This window comes from Strigops habroptila, chromosome 2 (assembly GCF_004027225.2).
Source record: "Strigops habroptila isolate Jane chromosome 2, bStrHab1.2.pri, whole genome shotgun sequence".
Classification (NCBI taxonomy): domain Eukaryota; kingdom Metazoa; phylum Chordata; class Aves; order Psittaciformes; family Psittacidae; genus Strigops; species Strigops habroptila.
The window spans coordinates 2,061,536-2,089,467 of NC_044278.2; the positions used below are offsets into that span (position 1 = coordinate 2,061,536).

General features: G+C 36.3%; 1 protein-coding gene across 5 annotated transcripts in view; it reads right to left on the reverse strand.

Moving 5' to 3' along the window:
* ROBO1 (roundabout guidance receptor 1) overlaps positions 1-27,932 on the reverse strand; it is a 709,821-nt gene that overhangs the window by 607,720 nt on the left and 74,169 nt on the right. For all 5 annotated transcript variants that reach the window (XM_030471685.2, XM_030471686.2, XM_030471690.2 and 2 more), the window contains exon 2: positions 20,348-20,488. In XM_030471685.2, the coding sequence (XP_030327545.1) occupies positions 20,348-20,435 (88 nt within the window). In that variant the 5' untranslated portion in view covers positions 20,436-20,488. The remainder of the gene's footprint in view (positions 1-20,347; positions 20,489-27,932) is intronic.

The following is a 27,932-nucleotide window of genomic DNA, read 5'->3' on the forward strand; positions in this document are numbered from 1 at the left end:
TTTAAACATTAAAAAGAATTATCAGTAAAGGTATCCAATTGATTCTTCTTGCTATTGTAAATGCAACAGAATATTTTCAGACACTACAGACAAACCTGTGTTATCATGCTAGTACACAAAAAAAGTTAGGATGCATTAAGGAGGAGGCAAGCCCTTTACAGTGGGAAATGAGAGACAACAGACACAGACGGATGTCACCATGAGGACAGTCAAGCATTGAAGAAGGTAGCCCAGACACGTTGCACAAATTCAGTCTTTAGAGATTTCCAGGAAGGTACTGGGCACAGACATGAATAACCTGGTCTGACCTGGTGGCTGACTCTGGTTTGAACAGGAGGCTGCACTAGTGACCTTCCAAGGCTTTCCCAGCCTGCACCATTCTCCAGTCTTGTGACTGTCCATACTGTCTATAAGCTGGTTATACCATCAGGTTCCCACCTAAAGCATAATCTTGGTTTCCCTGCAAAAAACAACCCAGACCTTGTGTGCCCCTGAGTGCTGGCACAGGTGTCTGTGTGTATACACATAAATACACACAACACACTCGCTTATTTTAATGGTACCCAACACAACCATAATTTCCTCAAAATCATATATTGGGTACTGTGTTCTGAGTTATGTTACACACATATTGAAATACACAGGATTTACCTTCTTTTACGGAAAGACTGCCTATAAATGTCTTGTCATTCTACTGCGGTTTGTTATCTTCTGGGGAAAATGGGAATATTAAGATCACATGAAAAATGCATTAATATGTTTAGAAGATTTGCTTTCCTATGGCAACTTCAGTGGACTGAGAGAATACAAGGATAAGACTTTTAAGGTGTATGATGGATAACAACTACAAATATCTCAATTCTCCCCCACCTTTAACCAAAGTAATTAAGTAGCTTACTCTACAGACTGGGACCAGTTACCTGACTGTGAGAAATGTCTGTCAGGATAGTATTAACAGGAATCATAATGGAATACATTCTGAATCCTGAGATTTATGATAAAATGCATTCTTAAAACAACTATGCAGACTATATAACTGTGAAAATTTTTGAAATATATGTATTTAAAAGTAATCGATAGCATGTTTTCACATTTTTCACAGATCTCTTTTCCATATCCAAGTCTTTCCTGCTTTTAGCCTGAGTGATCAATATGACTTTGTTGATACTTAGAATTTCACTGTTACCTTCTCTGAATCAGTTTTTTTCACCTTTCCACTGCATTGTGCTTCCTCCACAGTTGGCAGTTGTCCAGATAAAAGACCTTTCTTTATTCTTTCCTACCTCTTCTTTATCCCTCACTGCATTTACAAGGAAGCAAGAATAGAGCGCGCTCTCTCCCTTGATACATACAATTCCACTTAGCAACTCCCCAATACGAACTCATCCATTTCCCTACTGTATTCTACATCCCATAGTTTGGCATTTTTTAGAGTGACTTCTTTTCTGAGGATTGCTCTTGGTTTCAGAGTCTATCAGGAATTTTTGACTTACATAGTTGTGATTTATTTGAAAAGCTCAGGAAACTGTGTTCTCACACTCGACCTCACAACAGTGTCCTGTTGTGTCATGCTGTAAAACCCTGAGCTGTCTTGGAAGTCAACTGTGGTATAATCTGATAGAAACTTGGCTGGGGGAAATGGAATCTCACATTTAGGGAGGCTTTTCATTGCAGACAGTGATTTTCACTGTGCATGTATACAACAAGTTGTACTGGATTCTTACATTACTCGTTTTTTGACCAGTAAGTCTTCCCCATTGCTGACTCAGTTCCTTCAAAAATATAACGATATGGGGGCTAAGAGAACATTTATTGGGTTTTTTTAGGATAGATTAAAAGGCATTTGCTTGTTTATGAACTTCCAACACTTCCTTACCACATTGCCGACTTTCAGAAGATAAACCCAGCATGAAATTATTTGAATTCCAACATAATTCAACCTCTAGATGTGGAAAATCCTAGAAGACATCTATGGCCCTGTACAGTGATTCTTTCAGTGTTCTAAGAAGAGTGGATCAGAGCACAGTAAAGAGCACCTGGTCAGAATGTATATTTCTGACCTGGATCAACTCAGTTTGTATTATTTCTGAGACCTGTATTAAGAAATTATGTATACTTTTCTGTGACCTCTCTCAGAAATTATTTTTATGTAGTTAAAAAATGGTCATTTTTAACACAGTCAACATGAGATTTGGGTCATGCCTACATCTTGTGTTTAATTTCTCAAATGCAATTTAATCTAAGCAAAAAACTCCTCAAAGAACACAAAATGTATAAGCAAAAAAACAGAATATAAAGGTAGCATCACTGCATGTGAAATAAAGATCCATAAATTAAAGAGAAGCAAAGCAATGGTTCTTTTGGAAAAGATAATATAAAAGGTATCATTTTATGATGGATGTGGCATTTCACATATTTGGGTACCCTACTCCAATCAACATATATTCTCCAGATGGAAAATTGTGTGCATATATTGTTTCATTAGCAATACAAATACGTGGTAATACATAAACCAGATACTTTGGCAGTATTTTGTTACACATATGTGTACAGAGACCACATTGTTTCTCTTAATCTGCCAAGGATTTATGTTAAACTGTTTGTTAACTGCATGAAGTAATTGTAGTTCAATATTATAAAGTTATGTTTTGAATTAAAATAAATGATGTAAAATTCAAAATTCCAAGCGAAAGAAAAATTGAATCCTTATCTTGTATCATTCTGCATTAGAAGCACCCTAACACGTATTTTCCTGCAAGGCTGGTAACTATCGTATCATTGTCTATCTTCCTCAAGAATCTATTTGGAATTGTACTATACAGTCACCACAATCTGTCATCAGAGAAATAAAATAATATAAAAGGAATTATTTTGAAGTTATATCTAACTCTTTTGCAGCCTATCAGTTTATCTGTTTGTCTAAATAATAAACCTCTGATTATGGGATGAGCTTCTCTATGCCAGACCTTGGCATAAAACTCATAGATCTTCTTTTACATGTATAAGGTACAGTAATATCAGTTCATAATCTTGTTTCCCCTCAAGTTGGCATTATATTATAGCCATGTAAGTTCAATAGTAAATATTAACCCCTAGTTCTTCATATTTTTTTAAACATTTCTACTCTTTATCACTACAATAATTGAGACAGTACACAACTCATTATTCTGAATTCAGATAAACTCACTAATAAAATTGTTTGTTGAGGAATACATTTAAAAGTACATTTGCTTGCACACTTATTTGAATGTAAAGTGGTTGCCTGAGCTACTGATGTGTTTTAATATAAAAGTATTACAAAAATACAGTGACTTTAGCAACTTCTGAGAGTCAATGGCTGTCTGACACGTTTGAATTGCACTGTGAACACTAAAGTCTCCCTGAGTGGCACATGGGAGGTTAATTCATGTCACCAGACATATCACCAGCTCAGAGCTGAATCCTTTAATTAATGTTGGTTTACTTCATTTTTCTCTTAGAAAGTAAATGTATTATTCCTGGGACTCCTTTCTCCTTTTCTCTCGCATTTGGGCTACAGCTCTAATTCTCATATTGGAGCTGTTCACTGACCTAGAGTTATTAACAGCTAATGAGCATGTGCCACAAATGCTGCTATGAGGATAAAAGTTGTAGGACTTCCACTATTTGTTCTCTCTCCTCTCTGTTATTGCATTTTTAAAATTTCACAGATGTGTTTAGTAAATACCTTTCAGCTATTTATCTAGTAATTTTCCTCTCCCCTAACTAGTAATCCCAAAAATGTACATATTTTGTGCTCTCTTTGTACTGTGGAGCCCTACTCAACTTCGCAGGGACAAGTGATCTGCTCTTGCTTTCAATGCATTCTATGTCAAAAAGACTTGAACACAGCTATTCACAAAACAGAAACTCTCCTCTTTCCAATTCTATTCAGCACGTAATAAAAATTACATATTACTCAATGGATTTTCTGCAGTTGTATAAATTTCAGGCTCACACAGCTCCATTAATAACAGTTCAGCAGAAGCAGCATTCGATACACCAAAAACAAAACTTAAAATCCAAAATCATTACAGAAAAAAAGCAACTGAGAGATAAAACCCAGTAGGCTGTTTGTGGTGAAAACTATCCATCTCCTTTTCATTATCAGCACATAAACTGGGATCATTGCTCCCTTACTCAAACGAGAGTTTAAAATTTGCTGACCTAACTGTGCAACATATTTTTTATAAATCAGTAAGTAATTTGGTATTTCTTTACCCTTAGGTATCCTTAGGATGCTCACTGCTACAGCAAACTACTGCACTGAATTACAGTCCTAACATGGTGATTACATCTGAACCATGCTGGGGCAATGACTCCTGTATGTGCAAATTAAAGAGGCTTTTAATAATAGAGAAATAAAATCATTCATGCAGAAGTCTGTGTAATAATATCAAAAGCAGAGCAATAATAACACATATATTTTTACAATGTTTGCAACATTGGGTGATAATTACATCTATAATTCACAAAGTATGTAAAAATGTAGGAGCAATAAAACATTAACATCAACATGTTGAGTCATTAATCAGAAGATAAGATCAATTTATGAGCAACAATTAATTGTAAACGATTGTGACCTCTTTTGGCCTCACAATAATTCCAGGGGTATGTCCTTGAATATTTTTAGACTCCGAAGGACACCAAATATTTATCAAAACAAGTATGGAAATCATCAGATTTCTAAATTCTATTTCATTTTCATGAACCACTATGGATTTTGCAAGTGTCACAGGCCTTCGACAATTCACACGAGAAATCGTGAGTAATTTTGAGAAGACCTAAACATTTTTCCAGTTTGGTTGGGAGTGTAGGAGAAAGTTTAAAAAAGCTCAACATCAAGAAATGAAGTCTTGTTGTGGGAGTACAATACCTATATGTAAAATTATGCAAATGCTATCTGCGTGTCCTATAAATTAGGGAATTGGGATATGCTTGTAAAGTTGAAATATGAAGGTTTACTTTCATGTTTATGAAATGAATAGATTGACATTTGAATTTCAAGCAGCATGCAAAATGAAGTGCTTCCTATGTATTCTTTCTCAATTTAAATTTAAATGAGTTAAACAGTTTTAAATTAGTTATGTTATTTCTAATTATTAGAAACCCCATTTTTCCCATACCTTTTCTTGAAGTCCTTCCCTGAAGCAACAGCCTTGATATAACCAGACATATCCAAACCTATTTTTATGTACATTTTTTACAACCTTAGCACACCTATGTGATTAAAAAAAACCCCACAACTGCAGACAGAATTTAAAATGCCTTTTGAAAAAGAAAGATTCTGATTATCTTTTCTAACTACCATAGAGAAAAAAATCCCACCACATATTACATTTGCAAATACATACAGTCTAACAACAAAGGTTGCTTTTTACTTCTGCAATGTTCTGTTCCCTTGTCCACTGCCAAGAAAGCTCTAACAAGCTGCGTATCTCACATACACTGTGTTCAAATGGCTCCTTTCAACAACACTGCTGCTGAGAAAAGTTATCATATTCTGCCTTTCCAAAGACACTACCTTAGTTATAAAGACGTATTCGAGTGTGGGGCTGCGATGTAAACTAATCACATTACTGACCTGGTTTAGTCTGTAACACGAAAAAAAATACCCCGCACAACTGAAGTACATGCAGAAACAACTATGTGGGGTAAAAACTTGTTAAAATATATGGAACCATACCCTCCAGGTGAGCGTAATTGTTTTGGTAGAAGCAACCAAAGTATGCAAACCTAACCTAAAGAAGATGGGTTTTCATACACTTTTTTGTTATTGCTTATTTACTATTTTATTCTTACAGTATTTTCTAACAGAAAGTGTCAAGCACCTTTCAGCACAGATGTTGATTTCAAACTCAAAACTAAACTGATTGTTTTGTTGGCTTTCTGCAAAACTAGGATATTATACATGGGTTTGTGGCGGTTGGTTTGATTGGTTTTTTGGTTGTTTTTTTAATTTAAAAAGCAAGGTAGAAAGTGAAACTCAACATTTGGGAAATGTCAGTAAAATAATTCTATGTAAAACCTTAATTTCTTCCTAGTTTTTTCTTCTCTATACGCAATACTGTAAAGTTTAGTCACACGGTAAAACACCTCTTTCAGTGCATAGGCTGAACACTGGTTAGAATAGCTAACTGCAATATTTCATTTTGTTGTCATCTTTCAAACTTTGAATCAATATTTAATTTATTATTCAAGACAAAGTCTGATAATAAATTACTTCCTTTGGTGGTTCCAATGTTGTCCCCTTAAATTACATTCTTAAGCACCACTTTTTTTCCTCTTTAATCCAAAGAAGAGGAAAAAAGTAGTCACAAAAAGATGTAGTTTGCAATTTAATCAAACACTTTCACTATATACACATTCTGGAACAAAAATAGAATAAGGTAATTCAGAGTTGTCCTTAGAGCCTGACAGCTGAAGAAGCTTGGGGGTCTGAGGACTGTGAAAAATCTTGCTGTTTCCATACTAGAGCAAGTGATGTCAAGGCTGCTTCACAATGCTGGTACTATTTCCTACAGAGCACATGGTTCCTGTCACAATAGACAATGAGAATGCAGTTATTAGCCTGGAGAATTAAGCTGGATTATTTGCTAAGAAAACATGTCAGTATCTAGATGAGAAATAAAGGACTCGATACATTTGATCCAACATCAGACACTCACCAGGTAACATTATTGGTTCCTTCTTTAGTCAATGGTGAGATATAGATAGTCAAGGAATAATTCAGCTCACTTCAACCCTGGCTGCAGTGGGGCCCTGCCTCAGGTGTCTCCACTTAACATAAGCTGGAATGAATTCAGACCCTCATAACTACTCTCTAATTTATTTCCTTGGGCTTTACACAGTTGAGCTTTTATGTTTCCTGAGACTGGGCAGCTTTCAGGCACTGTGCCTGGAGTTAAACCTCTAAGCATAACTCTTTTTCCCCTTCTGAGACCCTAAATGCTCTGGCCCAGCTGCTGAAGCTTGTGACTCATGCCCCAAGCTTTTCAGCAGGCTTATTTCAGAGTCCCTTCCAAGAGCACGTGAGGATGCTGAAGACTTCATAAAGGCTTCCAAATTCCTCATTTCTGACAGCACAATGTCCAAGCAATCCTATGAAATATATCATGTGTTCCCATAGCCTCCTTACTTTTGAAAATACCAATGAACCCCAAATACTTCCTCTCTGTGCACTAGAGGTATAAGCTTTGTGCATAATTTGGAGCAACTCTCAGAATAGGTTGGAAAAAGCACTTTTCCTGTAATGTATCATCCTTAGGTGTCTCATCAGTTTGACAATAGAAAAGATCTGAGATTTAAAATCTGATGAAGACTTCTACACTACACCTAAATTAGCTGGGCTAGAAGAACACCCTCAGTCTGACCCACACTTCAGGAAAGGGCTTTTACCATAGGCTTTGGTTTTGCCAGAAAGAAAATAGGAACACGTGGATCACAAGACAGCCACATTACACTTTGCCTTGATCCCTAATTTGGATAATTATAGGACAAATAGGTGCAAGACAAACAGCATATCCACCTGCTTAGTCTAGAGGCAGCCCAGGTGTCAGAAGAGAATTAACAGACACCAAGGATGGGATTTATCTGAACAAAGGTAAATCTATACTCTTTGGTAAAGGGAGAGAACAAGCAACTAGAGAAGACAACCTCCAAAATGCACCCAGGACACATCAACTGTACTCCAAATTGCTTCTCTTCATTGAGTATAAAGTATTTAGAGCCTAAGTGATCAGCTTAGAGGTATCTACAACATTAGGTGTATGCATCTGTGATGCTAGCTGGATGGATGAAGAACACTGAGTGTCAGCACAGAGATTCTGCCTATCTGACAGGTCCAGGCAACGTGTTGCAACCTTGAACCATGCTAGAAAAAACAATGAGGGAAAGCCTATGTAAAGAAACCTAGGATTTCCTTTTGAAGATGTTGTTCAAAAATATTTTTCTTTTGTTTGCAAATATTTGGGTTTAGGTCTTAAGTTTGTTGATAATAGTTACAGCTGTTAGGCTGTATACAGTTACATTCAGAGTTCTGTATACAGAAACTTAGTTATTGGTAAACCCCTATTGATATTTCCCCCCCTCCCAAGTCTTGAAAACGAAAACTAACCAGGCCTATGAATCAGTAGATTATCAGAATTTCATAACTAGAAAATACAATTTTCCACATGTATGGTAATATTTCTTCCCTTATACGAATGGAGAGAATTGAGGACTACCATCCGTAATACCTAGAGTTTCCACCAATACTGCACAAATGAACTGAAACATGGTGAATCTCATTTTTCAATAATACTTCACACCTTAATAATCATCTTTTGTGGTAAAAACATGATTATGTTTAATTCTAATGGTGAATGCTCAGACCATTTCTGCTGGAAAATGCTGTCTTGGGGCTCAAATTAGACAACACTTTAAACAAGGTATGAACTGTTAATGTTCACCTCTAGGCAGATCATTTGAAGACTCTTGTGGCCTTGTGCCAATTTCAAGTTCTTGCTCCAAAATATTAAGCATGTACTAATAAAGGCAAGAGAGCCCTTTTGTCCCACCTTTTCTTGAAAAACAATACAAAACAAAACCAACCCTGAAACACTTCTCTTGCATTAAGCGAACATATGGATTGTTTCACCTGGAAACATGGAAAATAGCAATCCAAATGATTAAAATAGTCAATGGTAGGTCCTAATAATGGAAACTATTAGTCATATAGTCACGTTCATTGCTTTATCACTACTGAAGATTGTAATAAACTTTCCAAGTGATGGAGAACTTTACTGTATGGCTGGAACTGAAGAGGAAAAAAGAAATTAAAAAGACAATTGCAGAAGTAAAAAGATTTCATGCCATTGTACTTGCTTACGTAATCAGGCTAAAAAAATTAACAAGTAAATCTTTCTGTAGACAAAAGTAAGATAAAGCAAACATGCAGAGATATCCATGAGGTAGGGGTGAAGAATTCTGCAGAGAAAATGCTGCAAACTAGTCTTTTACAGCTGGGGAATGAAACATGATGTACCTCTATGAGACTGAATGAAGAAATATATTAAAGATTCATATAGGAAGACAAAGGTTTCAGCAGAAGACAACTCAGATCACTTTACTCTTCATTTTAACATAAGTCAACTCATTAACAAGTTGTAATAGTAATGGCGAGTGTCCTATGGCATTTAATGGCATTTGTTACTTTGGCAATCTAGTATTAAAATATTGCATGTGCTTCGTTATTTACATGAATGCTTATGTCACCAACTGTCAGAATAAGTCAAACTTATACAACTGGCCTAGAATGGAGCAGTTTTACTCTAGATCTTCCCTCAGTTTCAAAAAGTGTGGAAAAAATGCGCTTTTATGAATTTTAAGCATGTTATTACTGCAGCCATATATATCATACATGCTTTTACTCTTTTTTTGAAAAGAGGATAGACTAGTTGGTTTATTTCTAGTATCAACATTCTGTCAGTCTTTCTGAATTAACAAAATGGACTGCTCTGCAAATGCTGACCAAGGGATTTCACTTATTTCTTGCAAGGTGACTGTAACATAGATTGATTGGAATTTCTGCAGTAATGGAAAGGTTAAATATTTTGAACTAGAGCTCAAAGCCAGGCTTGACACTGACTGAATACCTTCATAAGCTATGAATGACCTCAGACTATCCTTTTTCTCACTGTACTTAATTTCTTTGAAATACTAGATGATTCAGACTTCCCTGCTAAAGCACACACAACTTTTTCTTATAATGTTTAAAAACAAAACCCTGTGCAGCCTTTCAAAAACCACAGGAGACAGAACCTCTTAATAATGGAATATTTCTGGAAAAAGAAACAAACCCAGGAATTAGAAGCCAATTTTGTTTACAAGCTATAACTTTTAGAATATCCACAATAGGATGAAACACCACGAAGTCTCACAAGAAAAGCAGCACTATGGAATAAAGACAGCAGACAGTGAAAGAACAGCAGACCACAATGTGAAGTTAAGGTCCCAGGCTAGCTTTACATAAGCTCTCTTACATCCCAGAAGTAATCGAGCTGTGACAGCAGGGAGCTCAATTTGTGTACGCTGTGTGAATGCCAGAAGGAGCCAAACTTAAGTTAACATTTTGATCTCTCTATGTAGCAAGCACTTTCAAGGACAGAGTTTTGAAAAAGACATGTTTTAAAGGAATGGAAAATAAAGCAAGTAGGCAGTAATCATTGTCCTCTTTCCAGTCCTAAGTTTCATGCAATTTAGTTCAAATTTAGAATTGTCCATATATTTTGAAATAATAGGACAAAATACCACTAAATTCAAACAGAAGTTGTGATATGTGTATTAGATTGACATGATCAACTTATGAAAGCAATCCATACTAACTTTGTTCAACCCAAATGCAACAGCCCTAATTTAAAACCAGAAACCCTCCATGAGTGCTATATCAGAAGCAGGCCACCACAGTCATGAAATTTAAAAACAAATGTTATATTCTTTGTGCAAAAGTGGCTGAAGTAAACCTAAAGTTTGCAGTAAAGCTAAACACAGGTATTTTGGACTGTCAACAAATTGTAAACTTCTCAAAGAAAACAGAAGGATAAAATACTGAGATGTTATAAACAACTGATAAAAGAAAATTAAATAGTAAAATAAAGGAAATAAACCAATGGGAATGGAAAATAATGAATCCCTGTATAAGTTAGGAGAGACCAGATTCAAGAGGCAACTGAACGTATGCAACCTAGAGTTGATTCAGCTCTTACTTAACCATTCATAAGCTCTTTTCCAATCATCTTCCTCAGGGGAAGATGTAGCTGTGAACATCCATAGGCTCTAGCCTCTCTGTAGCTTCAATTTTGAATTAGCACAATGCTTAGTCCTGATTTAATAGCCAGATAAAATCCATCTTATTAGCCACCATCCATAAACAAATGTGCTTACAAGACATGGCAAAAGGAGATGGTGGAAACAGATGAATAGAAGAAGCCATGGGCACAGCATCTTTCGAAGCCATGATGCTTGTTCAGATATTACAGGCCAAATCAACAAAGAAGTCTGTGAGCCAAATTTCAAGTATTAAGCTATTATAGACATTTTAGAGTAACACATTTAAAGCAAGACATGCCTACACATTAAGTAATTTCAAAAAATGCCAGTGATCAATTCTATGCTGGTTAAGTGCCATGTTTTCAGATGAGTGTTAGGGAATATAATAAAGCATATTTTCCGAAATAGTACTGTACATGAACAGAACCTTTATAATTTTACAACTGTACTTTCAAGTGCCAGATGGACATTAGGCGATCTGCAAATTGTTTACTCTTCCTGTGAGTAGGGAGTACTGTAAGTGAATAAAATCCTGAAGGTCATAACAGATCCATTTTACAAAGACAGGAGAGAGAGGAAGAAAAAAGAAAAAGCATCCTTTTTTTTCATAGTGTTAACTGCCTTTTTAGTTTCATATATTAAAAGTTTTACTTCGGCTCTGAGTCAAAATGAAGCAGGCTTAAAACCTGAGTCATTTATGATCTGATTTAAAAAACGAGTTCTAAATAATATTAAATTTTACCCTTAGAGTAATATTGGGGAAGGGGGGGGAGACAAAGAAAAAACCACACCCTTAAATAATTAATTACCTACATAATTACCATAAAATGTAATTAAAGAAATGGCTAAACATGGAAACTTAACAGTAACTGGCTAACCAGATGTGCTTCCCAGCACTTTTCAGGGTTCTTTTATCTTCATGGTAGCCTGTAACAATGCTTTGAGCAAAAACTGTTTGTAAAGGATAGGTGTTTCTTTGTTTTCATACAACAGAGGAAGAAAAGTTGACTGGTTTAATAGTAGTAGCCAGAATACTTGACAAGTTATTTTGGCAATTAGTGTACAATAATTAATGTAGGAAAAATATTTAAGCTGTATAAATAAAAAAAAGAACCCACCTCACTGAAAGTCGTGGTATCTGCAGCCTTATACTGTTTCATTTATCAAATATAAAATATCTGAGTATAGGCCATATATAAGTTTCTTTCTGGATCAAAATAATAGATGGTGATTTTTAAACCATATAGCAAAATAAAGTATTTTTTTTAAACATTTATAAAAAGCTATAAAAAAAGAATAAAGGAAGACACAGCAACTAGTAAGTTACTGCTGAACTGATAACACAATCATGGATATAGCAGAAATACGTAGGATAATGTTACTGTCAATCTAACTAAACAGTTAAGGTTGAGGGCAAAAAAAAGCTTAGAATATAAGACTTGTTTGCTTTCACCAGTTCCACTTTGATTTAAAATTCAGATTAGGCAAAAGCCGGTAATTTCCTGTTTAGTTAGTGCAAAAATAAGGTGGCAGTCTTTGACAAAAGAGTACTTTTTTCTGCATATGCAGATACAGGTGAATATAAATCACCCTTTGTCAGGGCAGAAATTGTGCAAATATGTTTGACTCATTAAAATATTTAATAAAGCATCTCTAGACACTATTTTACAGCACTGAAAATAAATTAGCAAGTGTAGATATGCCTATAGTAATCCCTTGAGTAGTCAGAAGTGTGAAAACACCCTGTAAATTGTTACATTCTTTCACTGATATGACTGAAATTAGTTTCATAATTGACGTTAAAGACATTAAATTGCTTTGAAGCTCTAACAGATTCATAATCTAAATAAATATTAGATTCAATAGAGACTTTGTCATTTTGTGCTCTACTTTTGTAACCGAAGATTGTTCTCAGGATAATTGATGAATTATGTAAAGAAACATTTATTCTTGTTAATATTAATATTGGTAGAACAACTTCTGGTGAAAATTCTATTTGTATTATCTATATATACACACATAGCATTTATGTCAGTTTCTCCTGTAACCATATAACACATGACCTTTATAGAAGAATTAAACCAAATGCATTTGCATTCTTAGATTATTGAATTCAAATCCCTGTACAACAACCATGCTACCAACTTGGGAATGTCACAGAGCTACATAAACTAGGAAAGCTTTTCAACCTAAGTTTTTAATGCCTCTGATACATACTCAAGACCTGATTATGCCATTCTCATAATCAATGCATTTTTGTCTCTAAGAAGCTTAGAGCTTTGAGTAAGACTATTTGGGAAAAAATAAATGAATATTTACCAACAATTCTACCAATAAAAGCTTCAGAATCTGGTCTCCACATTTACAAAATCTTTAGCTGTGGCCAACCAAGCCTATATCAGAAAGACTGATTTCCTCCTCATTATATATATGCAAATATTCATGATCTCATTGTTGACTTTTTTCTTCTTGTTTATCTTAGAATTTATTTCAGTGGGCAGCCTTCCCAAAACCTTATTTTTGAGATTAGTTTTAGTGAATTCTCTGTCAGTGCATCCAAAGAAGTAGAATATCTATATAGGCTGAGGAAAATCACAGGCACAGGCTTTTAGGGGAGGACAGCGGAGGGAAGGAAATGTCTCTGGGATTACATCCTTGAAAAGTAAGAGAAAAGAAAAGGAAACAAAGCAAAGTGTGCCTTCTTACACAGAAACAGCTTACAAAGGCGTCTACCTGCAGGCGCAATAATAGCAGCTGTAGTGTCTAACCTCTATCAGTCATAATCTAGAACAGTGCCACTTTCTATTAACCAAGGAATAGAGGAACTAAAATTACTTATAGTGCTCTACGCAAGTCACTCTGTTTGCTCCAGTGCATTTTGATGACTTAATTAGGAAGATGGTGCAGCACATGTGGTTTTCCAGTCAGGTTCATCACAAAGGCCGCATCATCAAAGCAGAAGAGTTGTGTCTTCTCCAGCCAGATTAAAACTAGGGATTTCTTCATTAAGGCTTTTGCAGCTGACTGTGCCTCTTGGTTTGTCTCCATCTATTCAGACAATTAAATAAAGCGTCATGCTTTATTTATTTCTTTTTAAAGGCTAATAAAGAAGCCGTGAATTGAAGTACAGCTGGCAATCTTTTTATTTATTAAGACCTCAGTGTACACAGTGACAATCTTTGGAAGGCAAGGCACGTGCTGGGAATTTTTTTTCCCCCCTTTTAATATATGCCCTCTTTCCAGGCACAACAGTTCTACTAATAGGAATCACAAACCTTTGTCATCCTCCCAGGCAAGGAGAGGAGTTAAAAACAAAACAAAACCCAAATCAAACCCAAAAATAAGTAAGGCCGTATCCTAAAGACAACAAATGTGAAATAATCTGCGTACTTTGAAAATATGTTGATGTTGATCAGATTAAAAAAGATGGGTAAATGACAAAACTGTAAAAATCAGATGTCATCTCTGATAGAACAAATTCAGTCACAATATTCCAAATTAACTAAAAAGCCGGCTATGTATTTTTACTTCAATCAGCAGGGGTGGGTGACTAGATAAATTACATTATCATTATGTAAGTAAATTAACTGAAAACAGTATACAAGATTTACTACATAGTTTCCATTTTCTGATAACTAGAAATTATCTTTTGTGTTAAGTAATCTGGGTTTTATAGTTATAATGGAAATTATACATGGTAATATCATACCATGGAAACAACAGAAGATTTCCTTGATAGCAAGTATAGTGTACCATCAAATAATGTGATCTAGCATTAATTCATTATATTCGGATATAGAAATATAATAAATTAGTGAAAAATATTTTTTTACTGTTTTGCAAGGATAACTTATTACGCTACACTTCAAAGTAAGCTGAATACTTCATGAAGCAACATGACTTTTCAATCTTAAAAGTTAGTAACTGGTAATTGCACATCATTATGTATACTTACAAATGCATATACACATGCATACAAATATACAGTGGTGAAATGATCTAATATCTCAACTGGTACTGCTTCCTCTCTAGAAGCAGTTACTGTATATACCAATGCAGATATAGGAGAAAAGGACGAGGCAGACACCAATACAAACATGGTCTTTACAAAAGCACGTATGTCAGTTCTTTAATTTTTATTCTATAGCCTACCTAAATAGAGCCCCTTCTTTGTAAGGACTAGCCACAATGTGAGTGGTGGTTGGTTTTTTTCTTTTGGTTTGGTTTCGGGTTGTTTTGTTTTGTCTTTTGTTCCTTTTTTTAGATCTGCGTTAAGAATATTTTCTGTCTGCTTCAAGTTAATTGCATGTGGATGACAGGATCACGTCTTTCCACATGTTCCTTGACCTCAGCTAGGCCTAAACTGCCCGTCTCCTCTCTCTGAATATGACCTTGAATACCACAGTCTACAAACCTGGTGTCACTTACAACTGGAAACAATACATTCAGTCATCATCCCCTGCTACACATCACTTACAGGTGCATTTGTCACAGTTACATTAAATTAGGATCACAAAAACCTAATTTATGGCCAGGAGTGACATTTCATCAAGCCTGAGAAAACAAAATTACTGGAGAACATGAACCAAATCACAGTATTTCTTGCCAGTACAGTTTGTCAGCAGAACAGTTCCTCCAAGATGGAGGTACAAATTATCTGATGGAAAGTTAAGAACATGTCAGAGACAAATCTGTGATCCTGGCTGGTAAGTTGAATTTGAGCTGGCAGTGTGCCCTTGACCCAGGGAAGGACACCACCAACATGCTGGATGCTTTATTGAGGGCATAAACAGCAGGTTAGGGGTGATCAGTTCTCTTCAGTTGTCATTCATGAGTCCGCGCATGCCTCTAGTTTTGCACCACTCCAAGAAACACAGAAATAGGTGACACCCCAGAGGAGATCCTCGAAGATGGTCAGGGGACTGAAGCATGTGAAATACTGGGAGAAGCTAAAGAACATATTTTCATTTAGCAAACAGAAGTCTAAGGTACTGGTCTAACTGCAGTCTTCAACCACCTTACACGAAGTTTTTGGGAAACGAGAGCCAGACTCTCCTGAGAAGTGCACAGTGAAAGGGTACGATGCAAGGGTTGCAAATTGCAATACAAGAAGTTCCAGCTGGTTCTAAAAGGAAGTAAAAAATCACCTTGCTAGCAGTGCAAAGACATTATGAAATTTCCATCCCTGGGGGTGCTCAGAATGCAGCTGGACACGGCCCTGTGCAACTCTGAAGATAGCACTGCTTTGAGGGGAGGGGGGTGGAAATCAGACTAAATGACCTCCATGTGCCTTCTAACCTAATTTTTTCCATGATTCCACAAGTGTTCCTACATCAGAGCTACACGCTTGCAGTTTTATATATACACTTATGTCTTTAATAAAAAACAGCTAAAGGTTATCTTCATTTGGGCTCAGATTCAATAAAAGAGTAAGTGGAATTTGCATGGAATTTGGGAACCTACATTTAAAAATTTGACCCTGTTAAATCATGTCTGTCTTTAGAGTTAACATTACTCTGGGACTTAAAGCTCTGTTCCTGAGAAGGCGTAGCTTTACATAAGTTTTGAGGGTTTTGGCTTCTATCTTTTGCCTTATTTCCCCTGTGAACTATAAACTAGGCTTTCCTGTTCAGGTGCTCTGAAACATTGGCTCATCACAAAAGAGTCATGAACATCACTTTACTTTAAAACAATAAAAAACTATAACCAACAAAACTGCCATCTTTTTAAATACGAGCTCAGCTGTTGGATCACTTGCTCAGAAAGAGTGAAAACTATCCTCAAGAACCTCCCAGTTGAAGGAATTTAAATCCATATCCCCTACTCTTTTTAAAAGTGTCAAGGGAGTATTGGTGACTTAATTTCCTTAGCTCAATGAGTTTCCTTTACAGCTTCACAATCAGAGGCTTACGTGAAATTTGAGCATGCAGTTCTCTTTGCCTCTAAGCCTGTGCCAAAAGACAGTCCATAGTTAAACTATGGGTTGGGTTTGGCTGAACATTTCTTTTTTGGACATTCTCACAAAAAACCTGCACAACCATAAAACTAAATTTTTCACCTGAACTATTCAGTGTCTCATTCAGATCACTGAGAGCTTTGTTTTGGGTATTTGATTGAAAATTCATTCAGGCACTTAAAAAGTAAAAAAAAAAAACAGAATGACTACACATTACATTATACAAGACACTGATCTTCGTTATGAAGCAACAAATGAAGATCTTTCAGTGCTAGGAACCATGTTTTCAAGTTACCTTCACAGATTGCAGAGAAACCAGAGGAATATAGAATTTCTTGTCAAAATGGATCAATCACACATATAAACCCAAAGTAACATTTTTAAGCAACAAATTCAGTAGTTTGACTATCAGGTAAGCACATTGAAGAAACAATGCACTTTTAGACTCAAAAAATCAAAAAAAAAAAAATCAGAAAAGCAGTTGGTTTTTACTTGAAAATAATGGAAATATATCACTTTCCAGTGCAATATCAGTCTTTGCTCAAATACCAAGAGACAGTACTTGTAGACCATAGAGGTCTACAAGCTTCTTTCAGAATTTCTCAAAAATCTGGGTTCAAACCAGGTTTTTTTCCTCATCCTCCTCTCCCTAAGATCTGCTGAAAAATGTTTAAAAAAAAACCTCAAAGCAACTAATAACGTATCAGGAACATTCAAAATTTGTCATTCCTTGGTTTACAGAGTTTTCTTTGCCCAGATATCTCCATAAAGCTCAAGGACTGACTGATCTCACATATCTGGCGTCTTTTCCAGTTCAGATAGAAGATGCTTCCACAATACTCCTTGCTAAAGGACCTGATCCCAAGCCCAAGTAAATCCATGAGGAATGCTTGTACTGTCTTTATTAAGAGACCACAAATCTTAAATCTTGAAAGCTTACTTCTGTTGGTGTAAAAAAAAAAAAAAAAAAAAAATGTCAGTTTAAATTTTTAGTCTTTTGCTTTCTGCTGGATTTATAGTTTTTCTGGTTTTCTGATAATGTAGTAACTGGGAACTTTAAAAGACTTCAGTGTCATAACCGAAAAAATAGAGCTGAACATGTGCATCTAAACAGAATACAACATTAGTTAATGCCATGTTTTCTTAGATCAGTGCATTTTAAAATCAACTATCAAGTTTTCCAGCTTTTAAAAATGCAGAGCAATTGCAAAGAAAAATCACATCTTTCCCAGATAACATTCAACCCCTGATTAAATAAAGATGTGCCAAGGCAGAGATACTTCATGCCTCAGGAGACAGCCATAGTGGAATTGCGAGTGTATTTTATATGTGAATTAGAGGTAAGCTGTAATGACATGAGATGAAAGGCTCAGCCATGATTTTAATAAAGGAGGAGACAGTACTTCCCTGTGGACTCCATATGCAAAAGAGAGAGACTCAACAAGAATATATGAAAAGATTCAGCAAAAACTACAATAAATATTTCAAAGTTATAAGACCACCATTAAAATTCATCACATTTTACTGAAGCTGAAAATTCCAGTTCTGAGGGTTAGGTAAGCTTTAACACACTCCTGATGGTTTGTCATATAAAATTGGAAAAATAAAGCTATGTCATCAATAAGCTGGAACAATGTTTAGATAAGACAATTGGAGAGTTTGAAACCCTAAATTTCATTTTTAAAGGTTTCTAATAACATGATCTGAAAATAATTTCATTGAATCTCTTATTTCGAAAGCCCGGTTTTTATTGAAATAAACCAACACAATTTAGTAGTACTATGATCACAGATGTTTTAGCTGCTTAGTGCTTCTAGCAATCCACAGAAAAAGCTGCTACCTATTGCTCTATTGGTATTTTTTTATGGATACAGCAGAATTCCAAAGAACTATTATTTCTTCCCCCACCATCATTAAATGGAGAAAAAAGTCTGAGATTCTGCACAGGTCTCTCTCTTTCCCTGCGTTTAAAATAAATAAATTAAGAATGATGCACGTCTTTGTAAAGAAAAGACATGAAAAGAGCAAAATGAATAGGATGAACTGCTTAAAGGGAAAAAAAAACATTTCTGCTTTATTTGATCCTTTGTGATAATCACACTCCTGGCACCCTGCCAGCAAGGCTGAGCATGCTGATGTCTGGCCAAGTATAGTAATCTCTTGGTTCAAGTCTGAGGTCTGTGATGAAAATTACAAAGCGGGGACAAAATCAAAATGCCACCTGTGATTTTATTCTGAAACTAATTTGATGGGAAAAATAACACAATGCAAACAGCCTTTTTAGTAGAGTCTACAAAACTAGGACTAAATTGAAACCAATGCAAGTGGATGGAGGTAGCTATCATGCAAATACATTTGGATCTGCAGGAATTCCTTTTAAAGAGAGTGGTAGAAGCCTTACTGACAGGTAAATTGCTTTGAAATTATATTTGAAGTCTGGGGTCAAACTTTTAAAATTATAATTTCAGCTTACATCTTCCTTTATTCTAAAGTCTTTTTGCGTCTCCTACATAACTCACTTGAAACCAACAAAACCAGGAATTAAACCACCATTCATTATAGGTCAACAAACCCTTGAAGGAAAAAACTTTTCACTTCTCTTTTCATTCAGCAGTCTATATTTGAACTAGTTGCCCACAGATAGATGGAGAAGAATTGTATGGCCACTAAATTCTGCATGCACAATGTATTCAACTTAGAAATCCAGCCAGTAGAGTCTTCTACGTTATTATTCAGATACAAAGCAGAAAAAACTCACCAAAACCCATCATCTCACTCTCTTTTTTTATACGTCTACTACATTTTCTTACATTTTACTGAACAGTTGTACATTATTAGCAGTACTGATCAAAGTTTGTTTGGGTTTTTCCTAACAAATATTGAAGATGATTCAGAATGATTCAGTAGGTGTTTTTATAGAAACTGATTCTTAGAAAAACCCAACACAACAAAGGAGATTTTATTTCCTGTATGTTACTTCAATAAAAATGACTGTTCACTCTTTTACCACCACCTTCTCTTTTGACAGTCTCTTGCTATTTCTATACATGTTTACTACTCCTCTGCACTAGTAAGGACTTGCCATATGAAAACACCAGGACAACCCCTGACCTCTAGGACTTCGCTGAAAACACTGCATTTCAGCTGTTTCACAGTTGCTGCTATTTTCTTCCTTCTTCAGGAAGGCTTTCTATAGATTTCCTATTCTCTTTGATATTCAAGTCTGTTTCTGCACTCATACTGCATTCTTCCCTCCACCAACAGTGCTAATTGAAGGAACACTTTAATAACCGCCTTAACCTTCTTGTACTTTCAGGCCACTCTTTTTCTATATTTTCTTGTGCAATTGAAAAAAACTCCAACTTACTGCAGCACAGACGATACAGTACTTATTAAATTCTGTGTTTTAAATATGCAGATATGCTCATACATTTCTTAAGTACACACACACGCACTGATATGTAGAGAGAGAACTTCAGGTATATACATGCACATATTCACACAGACAGCATAAAAATTATTCATAAAATCATGAACATTTATGTTTAAATAAAAGGTACCTACCTGGAATAAGCTGACCCAGTAACTGATGGCATCTGGAAAGGCTGAATACAGCTACTATGATCAAAAAAGGGTAGTGTTTCCATTTCATGATGTGTCCTTCCTTGCATTACACCAGCTCAGCAGTGCTAATGTAAATGTTACCTACAACAGACAATGGAAATAAGAACAGACAAATTAATGATAAATTTAAGGTACTTCCAAATATTTTTGCCTAGTATAACTCTATGAAGTATACTGGTTTCAATACAGTTTTAGCTATTAAAATAATCATAGAATGGCTTGGGTTGGAAGGGACTTTAATTATCATCTAGTTCCAGCCCCCTGCCATGGGCAGGGACATGTTCCAGTAAAGCAGGTTGCTCAACGCCCCGTCCAACCTGGCCTTGAACACTGCCAGGGATGGGACATAATGTTAAATTTTCTAACAACCAGGAAGTTGTAACCTACAACCAGAATATTAACTATTCTTGCAGAGCAGATAACCCCAAAACAGATGTTTTAAATAGGCGTGAGTAGCCCCATAGTGCACATGTATATTTAAGTGCTGCATGTTGTTTGGTCAAGTTATTAAAGAAATTGCTGATCTCAGCAAGATAATTCAGTGTAGGTTTAATCCATCTGAGTTCAAGGATCTACTTAAACACTTGTCCAAGTTGAAAACACTCCAGTGCTATTCAGTTTTCTATACAAGCAGAGTTAAAATTTTACAGTAGTCTTCCTATGACAGAGTGTTTTGCTGAATGAGGATTAAGGATAATTTTACCCAGTAATAATTTGAACAGTCAAAGTAACTTTCTGGTGAATTTTGGTGTTTTTAAAGGCAGAAAATTTTCATCTGACTAGCAGGAAAATGAAGAAAATCTTTTGAATCAAAATATATCTTTTAGACTCATTTTTCTGACCACCACAATTGTAGGTTGAAAAGTATTCACAACACTACCACTGCTGAAAAATAACCTCTGCTCATTCTACAGGTTTCTTACACTCCAGATACATTAGTGCTTGGTAAGGACTAAGCCAGAACTCCTCAGGCCTTGTTTACAGCCCATGAACCTATTCAAAATGCCTTTCCCCTAAAGCTTTCTAAAAAATACACGGTAATATTTTTCAGATGATCATAGGTTTTTAAAAACATTAAGATTTTTTTTTCTAGATAATCTCTTTCATTAAATACACAATCTGTAAATAATTGGGCTTACTATTATGGTTTGGGGGTTTTTTTGTGGGGTTGAGGGGTGTGTTTTTGCCACACACACCCCCTTTTATTTTTTTAAGGGCCTTTTCCTGAATACACACCAAAACACATGTGACTGCAATGTCCAATATATTGCATAGTATCTGGGGTTCATGTCAAGTTCTTGATGACAAAAGACATGCTATTTTAAGTGTCTTTCGAGTTATTAGATACACACAATTGCCTGACCCTAACCAACAATTAGAGATCGCTGAACACAACTGTAAATGTGAAGCAGGCTGATGCATGAAGCTCTACTTCAACAACAAATATCTATGTGAGACCTTGATAATATTACAACTGCGCGTCTCATTTCTCTCTCCTTGTACTCATTCCCCTTGTAGTTAAGAATATATACTTGGAGATAAACAGTTTGGATTACAACTCCTGTATCACCTAAAGCCAGAAGACAGAATTGTATCAGTGAAAAAACCTACAGTGCTATCAGTTGCTTCTTCAATCTGCTGAGACAGAGCATTTTCAGCTATAAACCTAATATATATTTAATGACTGCAGATAGAAGAGTTGTATTTTTACGGGGAGTATTCAGTGTCATCTGATACTTTTGGGTGTTCAAAAATGCATAAATAAATTAAATATGAACAGACTCAATCACCTAAACATACTGCATTTTACATTTGCTTTTTGTGTTATACCTGCACTTCTATTGTCTTAGCAACCAGAAATAATAATACTTCATTTCCTGCTACTGCTATTATCTGAATCCTTGTATTGGGTTTGTGTGGCAAGGTTTTGGTAGAAGGGGGGCTACAGGGGTGGCTTCTGTGAGAAGCTGCTAGAAACTTCCCCTCATGTCCAACAGAGCCAATGCCAGCCGGCTCCAAGATGAACCCCATGTGGAGCAGGGGGATGCTCAAAGGATGCTGTGACCCCACGGGAAGTGCATGCTGGATCAGGCTCCTGGCAGGACCTGTGGCCCCATGGAGAGAGAAGCCCAGGCTGGAGTAGGTTTGCTGCAGGACTTGTGATCCTGTGGGGGACCCACACTGGAGCAGCCTGTTCCTGAAGGATGCACCCCATGGAAGGGACCCATGCTGGAACAGTTCCTGAAGAACTGCAGCCTGTGAGAAAGACCTGCATTGGAGAAGTTCATGGAGGACTGTCTACTATGAGAGGGACCCCATGCTGGACCAGGAGAAGAGTGTGATGAGTTCTCCCCTGAAGAGGAAGGAGTGGCAGAGACACCATGTGATGAGTAGCTTTGGCAGGTACCTGTCATCATGCCAGGACCAACACAGTCATTCAAAATACTTTTTGTTCATTTTTCTCGCCTCATCTGCACTGCACACAGAAAAACAGTTCCTTCCATTCCCATTCCTTAATTTTCCTTATCACTTGTATGACTGCTCTTCTGTTGCAAACAACTTGACAGCTCTTAATGGCAAAGTTAATAGCAATTAATGGCCAAGGTGTTACATGTTGATCTAAATGCTATTCATGATATGACTCCAAGATTGAAATGAGGATTAGCAACTTCAGGCCTTTCAAATATCAATCTCTTTCTCTGTGCAGTAATACAACCTGGCTTTGAAAACCTATTTGGCTTCAGAATCCTATAGTTTCTTAATCTTTACTTTCTGCCTTCAAATACGAGATTGAATGTTGTTTCTAACACAAAGCTGACGAGGCAGCCCATTGAATTTGGTTTGCAAAACAAAAAGTAACGTAAATTTCCCTGCAGCCCATGGAGGTCCACATGCTGGAGCAGGTGAACATGCCCTGAAGGAAGCTGCAGCCCATGGAGGGCCCGTGTAGGCGCAGATTTATTCCTGAAGGACTGCAGCCCATGAGAAGTAACCACACTGGAGCAGGGGAAAAGTGTGAGGAGGAAGGAGAGGCAGAGAAGAGCTGTTATGAACTGACCTCAACTTCCCATCCTCCATCCCCCTGCACCACTCCAGGGAAAAGGAGGCTGAGGGGAGCAGAGGTAGTTGGTGATAAAGGGGTGAAGGCTCAACCAGGAAAAATGTGGGGCTGGGGGTGTTTTATTTTTTGTCTTTCTTACCATCCAACTTGATTTTAGTCAGCAATAAATTCTGCTCTTTAGCCAAGGTTAACCCACCACAACAGTAAAGCTGGTGAGGGAGATCCCAGAAACATATTTTATGGCACTTGTCCTATATATTAAGACATTAACGCCTGAATCAAAAGTTTTTTCCATACCTCTCTCATTTACGTAAATCAGTAGACTATGACTTCTTTTAATACCTTTGTTTGTGAGAGAGCTCCGCAGAATCCTCAGACTGTGCCTGCCTGGCTTGTTTGTTACAATCTTTCTGCCCTTTAATTCTGCTTGTGGTTTATGTTTGAAATACAATATGTAATTCTAAAACCCGAAATTATTTCAGTGTGATTAAACACATTATTCTTACAGAAAATTTCAGTCAGGATGGCTTTAATGAAGTCAAATAATTTTAACATGAAAAGAAAGCTTTTTAGTCTCCAGTTTAAAAACAATTCTTGTAGGTATACCTTGAAAACAATCCGGAAAAGGAGGCTAATGCTCTATATTTGGAGTTTAGTGCTTTCTTCTGAAATAGTAGCCTTATCAAAGGAAAGATAAAGTAGAAAAAGATGTCACCAGAATTGAAAATGGTTTTCAGAAGTTCAGCAGAAGACAAATAAGATCTTTCTTATCATAGCCTACTGCCACAGTCCCACAATTCAAGTACTGCACTATAGTGGAAGACACCCACAGAAATATATCGCAACCAAAGGGATTCAGCTGTCAATGTAAAACACTGCTTCCCTTAGTACACAGTAAAAGCCCATGAAGTATCTGCCACAGGTATTTAGAACTATTCATATACAAATTTCTCCATGCCATAACATTTAACTTTTTTACTATAACAACTCAACTAAACGTTTCTCTCTTTGCTCCTTCTCTGCAATTAGTCTTTCAGTGTCTGAAATTCATCAACTCATACAGTAGATTAAGGACTGGAACTAATTAGATGTTGCTAGTGACAGAAGTAGGATGCACTCACCGTATATAAACTTCAACTGGACTGAAACCTCACTTAACTCCATATCAAATGAATGCAGATCTACACCAGAATGTGCAAGAAAAGATTCAGTTCCAATGCACTGTCCAGAGCGCACAATGAAGATAAACGCTGACTCCTCTATGACATTATAATCATTAAAGAATCAATGGCAAATTAAACTGCACAAACCCAGAAGGGAAAGAAGCACTGTGGTAAATGCAGGGAAAGAGTCTAATCAATTATTTTCTTCCATCTCCTAAGTGTAGAGCTATTTATCACTATTGCCACTGCAGCATTCTGCAGCAGAAGAAACGACACTGATACTAGGCCAAAACCAATGCTAGTTTTCCTTAAATCCATACCCCTGCCTTATTTTTGAGATTTTGACAGTGTGTTCAATAGAAAAAAAGACACAAAGGTCAGGTAATTAAGATTCTAATTTGTAAAAATAACTTCCCTTTATAAAATCTATGCATTTTGGTTAATATTATGCTAAAAAAGATTGTTTGCATACAGGATGAGACAGAATTTTGATTTGCTGTGTACCCAAAGGCTGTTTTGGAGTGTACTGGCAAAACTTTACTGAAAGGAATAAAAATAGAGAATCTGCCTTTTGAAGCAATGTTAACTCATTTTGAACACAAAAAATTTTTAAAGCTTGTCATGGCATTGTTAGGTCTGCTGATATTGGATGGACCTTCCCATACTTTCAATCCCTTAGTTAGAAAGTCCTAATGTCTATTAGTCAGACACCCAGTTATCTGGTCATCTCTGTTTAGACTGACACTACTTCTGAACTTACTCCTCCTGGGCATTATCATCAGTAAAGTTATACAATCATTGAAATTAAGAACTTCCCTTTACTATTTTAAACATCCTGTCTTTGTTAAACTAAATTTATCTGGAGTTTCAGGAGGATGAGAAGGAAGCACTGCCATACATTTTCTCAACTGTTTCCATTTAGGAGCAAGAATGACAGAGGGTTGATGAACTAGGGGAAAAAAGTCTGGCCATCTCCTTTTCTGTTGTAAAGTAAATCAACTCTACTATGATCAAAGAAGCTAAAAAAAGAAAAAAATATATAAGTCTATTTAAACTAGAGTAGTTATCAGTACAGAGCATCTAAACATCTGGACTGTGATCTTTTCAGTGGCAATTCATGCAGACATTCGTGAAGCTCACCTTATTTAATCTTAGTATTCCAAAATATTTGCTTTTTTAGAACCAATTGTTAGGCCAGTTTTAATAATTATGATGCAAGATTTATACCTTACTTATTTTAAGCGATGGGTTTAATTAGTGATAATAGTAGTAATGGATTGAATGTGCTCAATTTACATTTCTAAACTGGCAAGGGAGAAATTTATATGTAAACCAGTCTTACCTAGATTTTAACTGACTGGATTCTCTGTATGATGCACTTACTGCCTAAGCATGAAAAAGCTAAGTTCACCTAGCATAATTCACACTCATACTGAAAGACTGCAGCAGACAGCAGTATCAGCTTGACAAACTGTGTATGTGACATAGGCTGTAGCTTAAACCCCAATTCCCCTCTACTATGCTGCTTACACATGAAAGCTCAGTGTGAGGAGCCAAACCTATGACAAAAGAAATATCATTTCTCCCACCAGTCTCAGTCTCCTAAACAATCTCTCTACCAGAACTTCTGCTAATCTTTAATGGTTCCTTCATGTGTCTGGCTATATGAACCAAGATTAAATTTTTAATATGGGATAACTTTAACAAAGATGGTTTGTGGTGGCGTTTTGAGGGGAATAACCTTATGATCCCACAGTTATACAGAATGTACAGACACACTAACGCCTAACTATGCGTGTCGTAAGCCATTGCCTGTCATCATAGTGCTTGTTGTGTTCAGGCTGATTATTCCCCTGGAATGCAAAAATCAGTTCTAACTTGCAAACTATTATTTTGCATAGACCCGCAGTATTGCAGGTTTTGTTCTCTATTTTATATTCAGTCACTCTCATGGGTGCAATCAGAGGCCAAAGGTAATTGGCAACAGTCACTGGTGAATTTATTGGACAAAACTTTCCTCAGATCCAGGTGATATCATTCTGTTAATTAAGCTTTTGTGTTGAAACTGCTGATCTAGCTAAAAGCTGTGAGAAGAGAGGGGAGAAGTAAAGATATTTGTATCATCACTCTCAAGAAGCTATATAAGAGAATAAGAAGAGAAGATCTTCAGGTCTTAGCTAAAAGCTTTACAAGTGCAGGATACTCTGTATATTGGCACATGCATGAGCACTTGTGTGAGAAGAAGAGGCAATGGAGCTTTAGAGACATGTCTAATCTACTAAAATTTACTTGTGCTTCAAACCTAGAGGTAAGCAACACTTTCGGTTGTTCTTCCCAATTGTAGCCAGGCTGCCTGGCATAATTTTCCCTCATAGAACACCAAATTTCTCTATGAAGAAGCCTGCCAAAGAAGCAGAGCTTGTCTCCAGGAGCTTTGACTGTTTCACTCCACGCAACTCTAAACTACAGAACTTTTGAATGTTTGTTTTGTTTTGTTTTTTAAATGCTATTTCATGTTTTTTTTATATATATATCATATCTGCTTTAATCAACCTGGGGCTCCCATTTACATAACAAGCGACTATTTCACAATAAAGCTAAGCAAACAAATGTGAAGCAAATCCTGTAGTAACAGCACCACAGAAAACCCTATGGGAAAAATAACTGAATTCAGAGTGGGATTTGGAAGGTGGCACCATATACAAAACTAGGTATAAAGCAGGGAGGGGAACGAAAAAATAACAATTCTTGGTTAGTAGCTGCAGCTGGGTGAAGCACGGACTGAAGCAGGGTGTCAGCAAAGAGTTTGCATGAGCATGAAGATTACAAGCAGAATTCATGGATTATCTACAAGGTTGCAATCTTTTAAATGTTTTCCCCTGTTTTAGTGAGATTTTCTTTTTCTGACTTCAATTCAACAACCAGGAAACAAGTGCTCATCATGATTCTGAACCCAAATTACGCAACTGCTGAGCATCAAATCTAGTCTATACCTACTCTGAAAAGAACATCATGCATGATAGAAAATCATTTTCTTGTCTTTTCTCAAGTCTGGAGAACAGTAAGAAAAAAGTAAGCAAAAGGAAAAAGGGAAGTTCCCTTTAAGAATACTTCTACTTATGAATGTCAGGAAGAAATAAAGTGGTACTCCTATTACAGCAGATACTTCCATCTTTCATTTCTATAAACTCCTTTTGGACATCTGATGCAAGAATAAAGTATCTTCTGTTCAAACTTAAACAGGTTCCTTCAAAGAGGCTTGAACTTGTTAAAATTAATGCTATCTCCTCAAAATAATCAG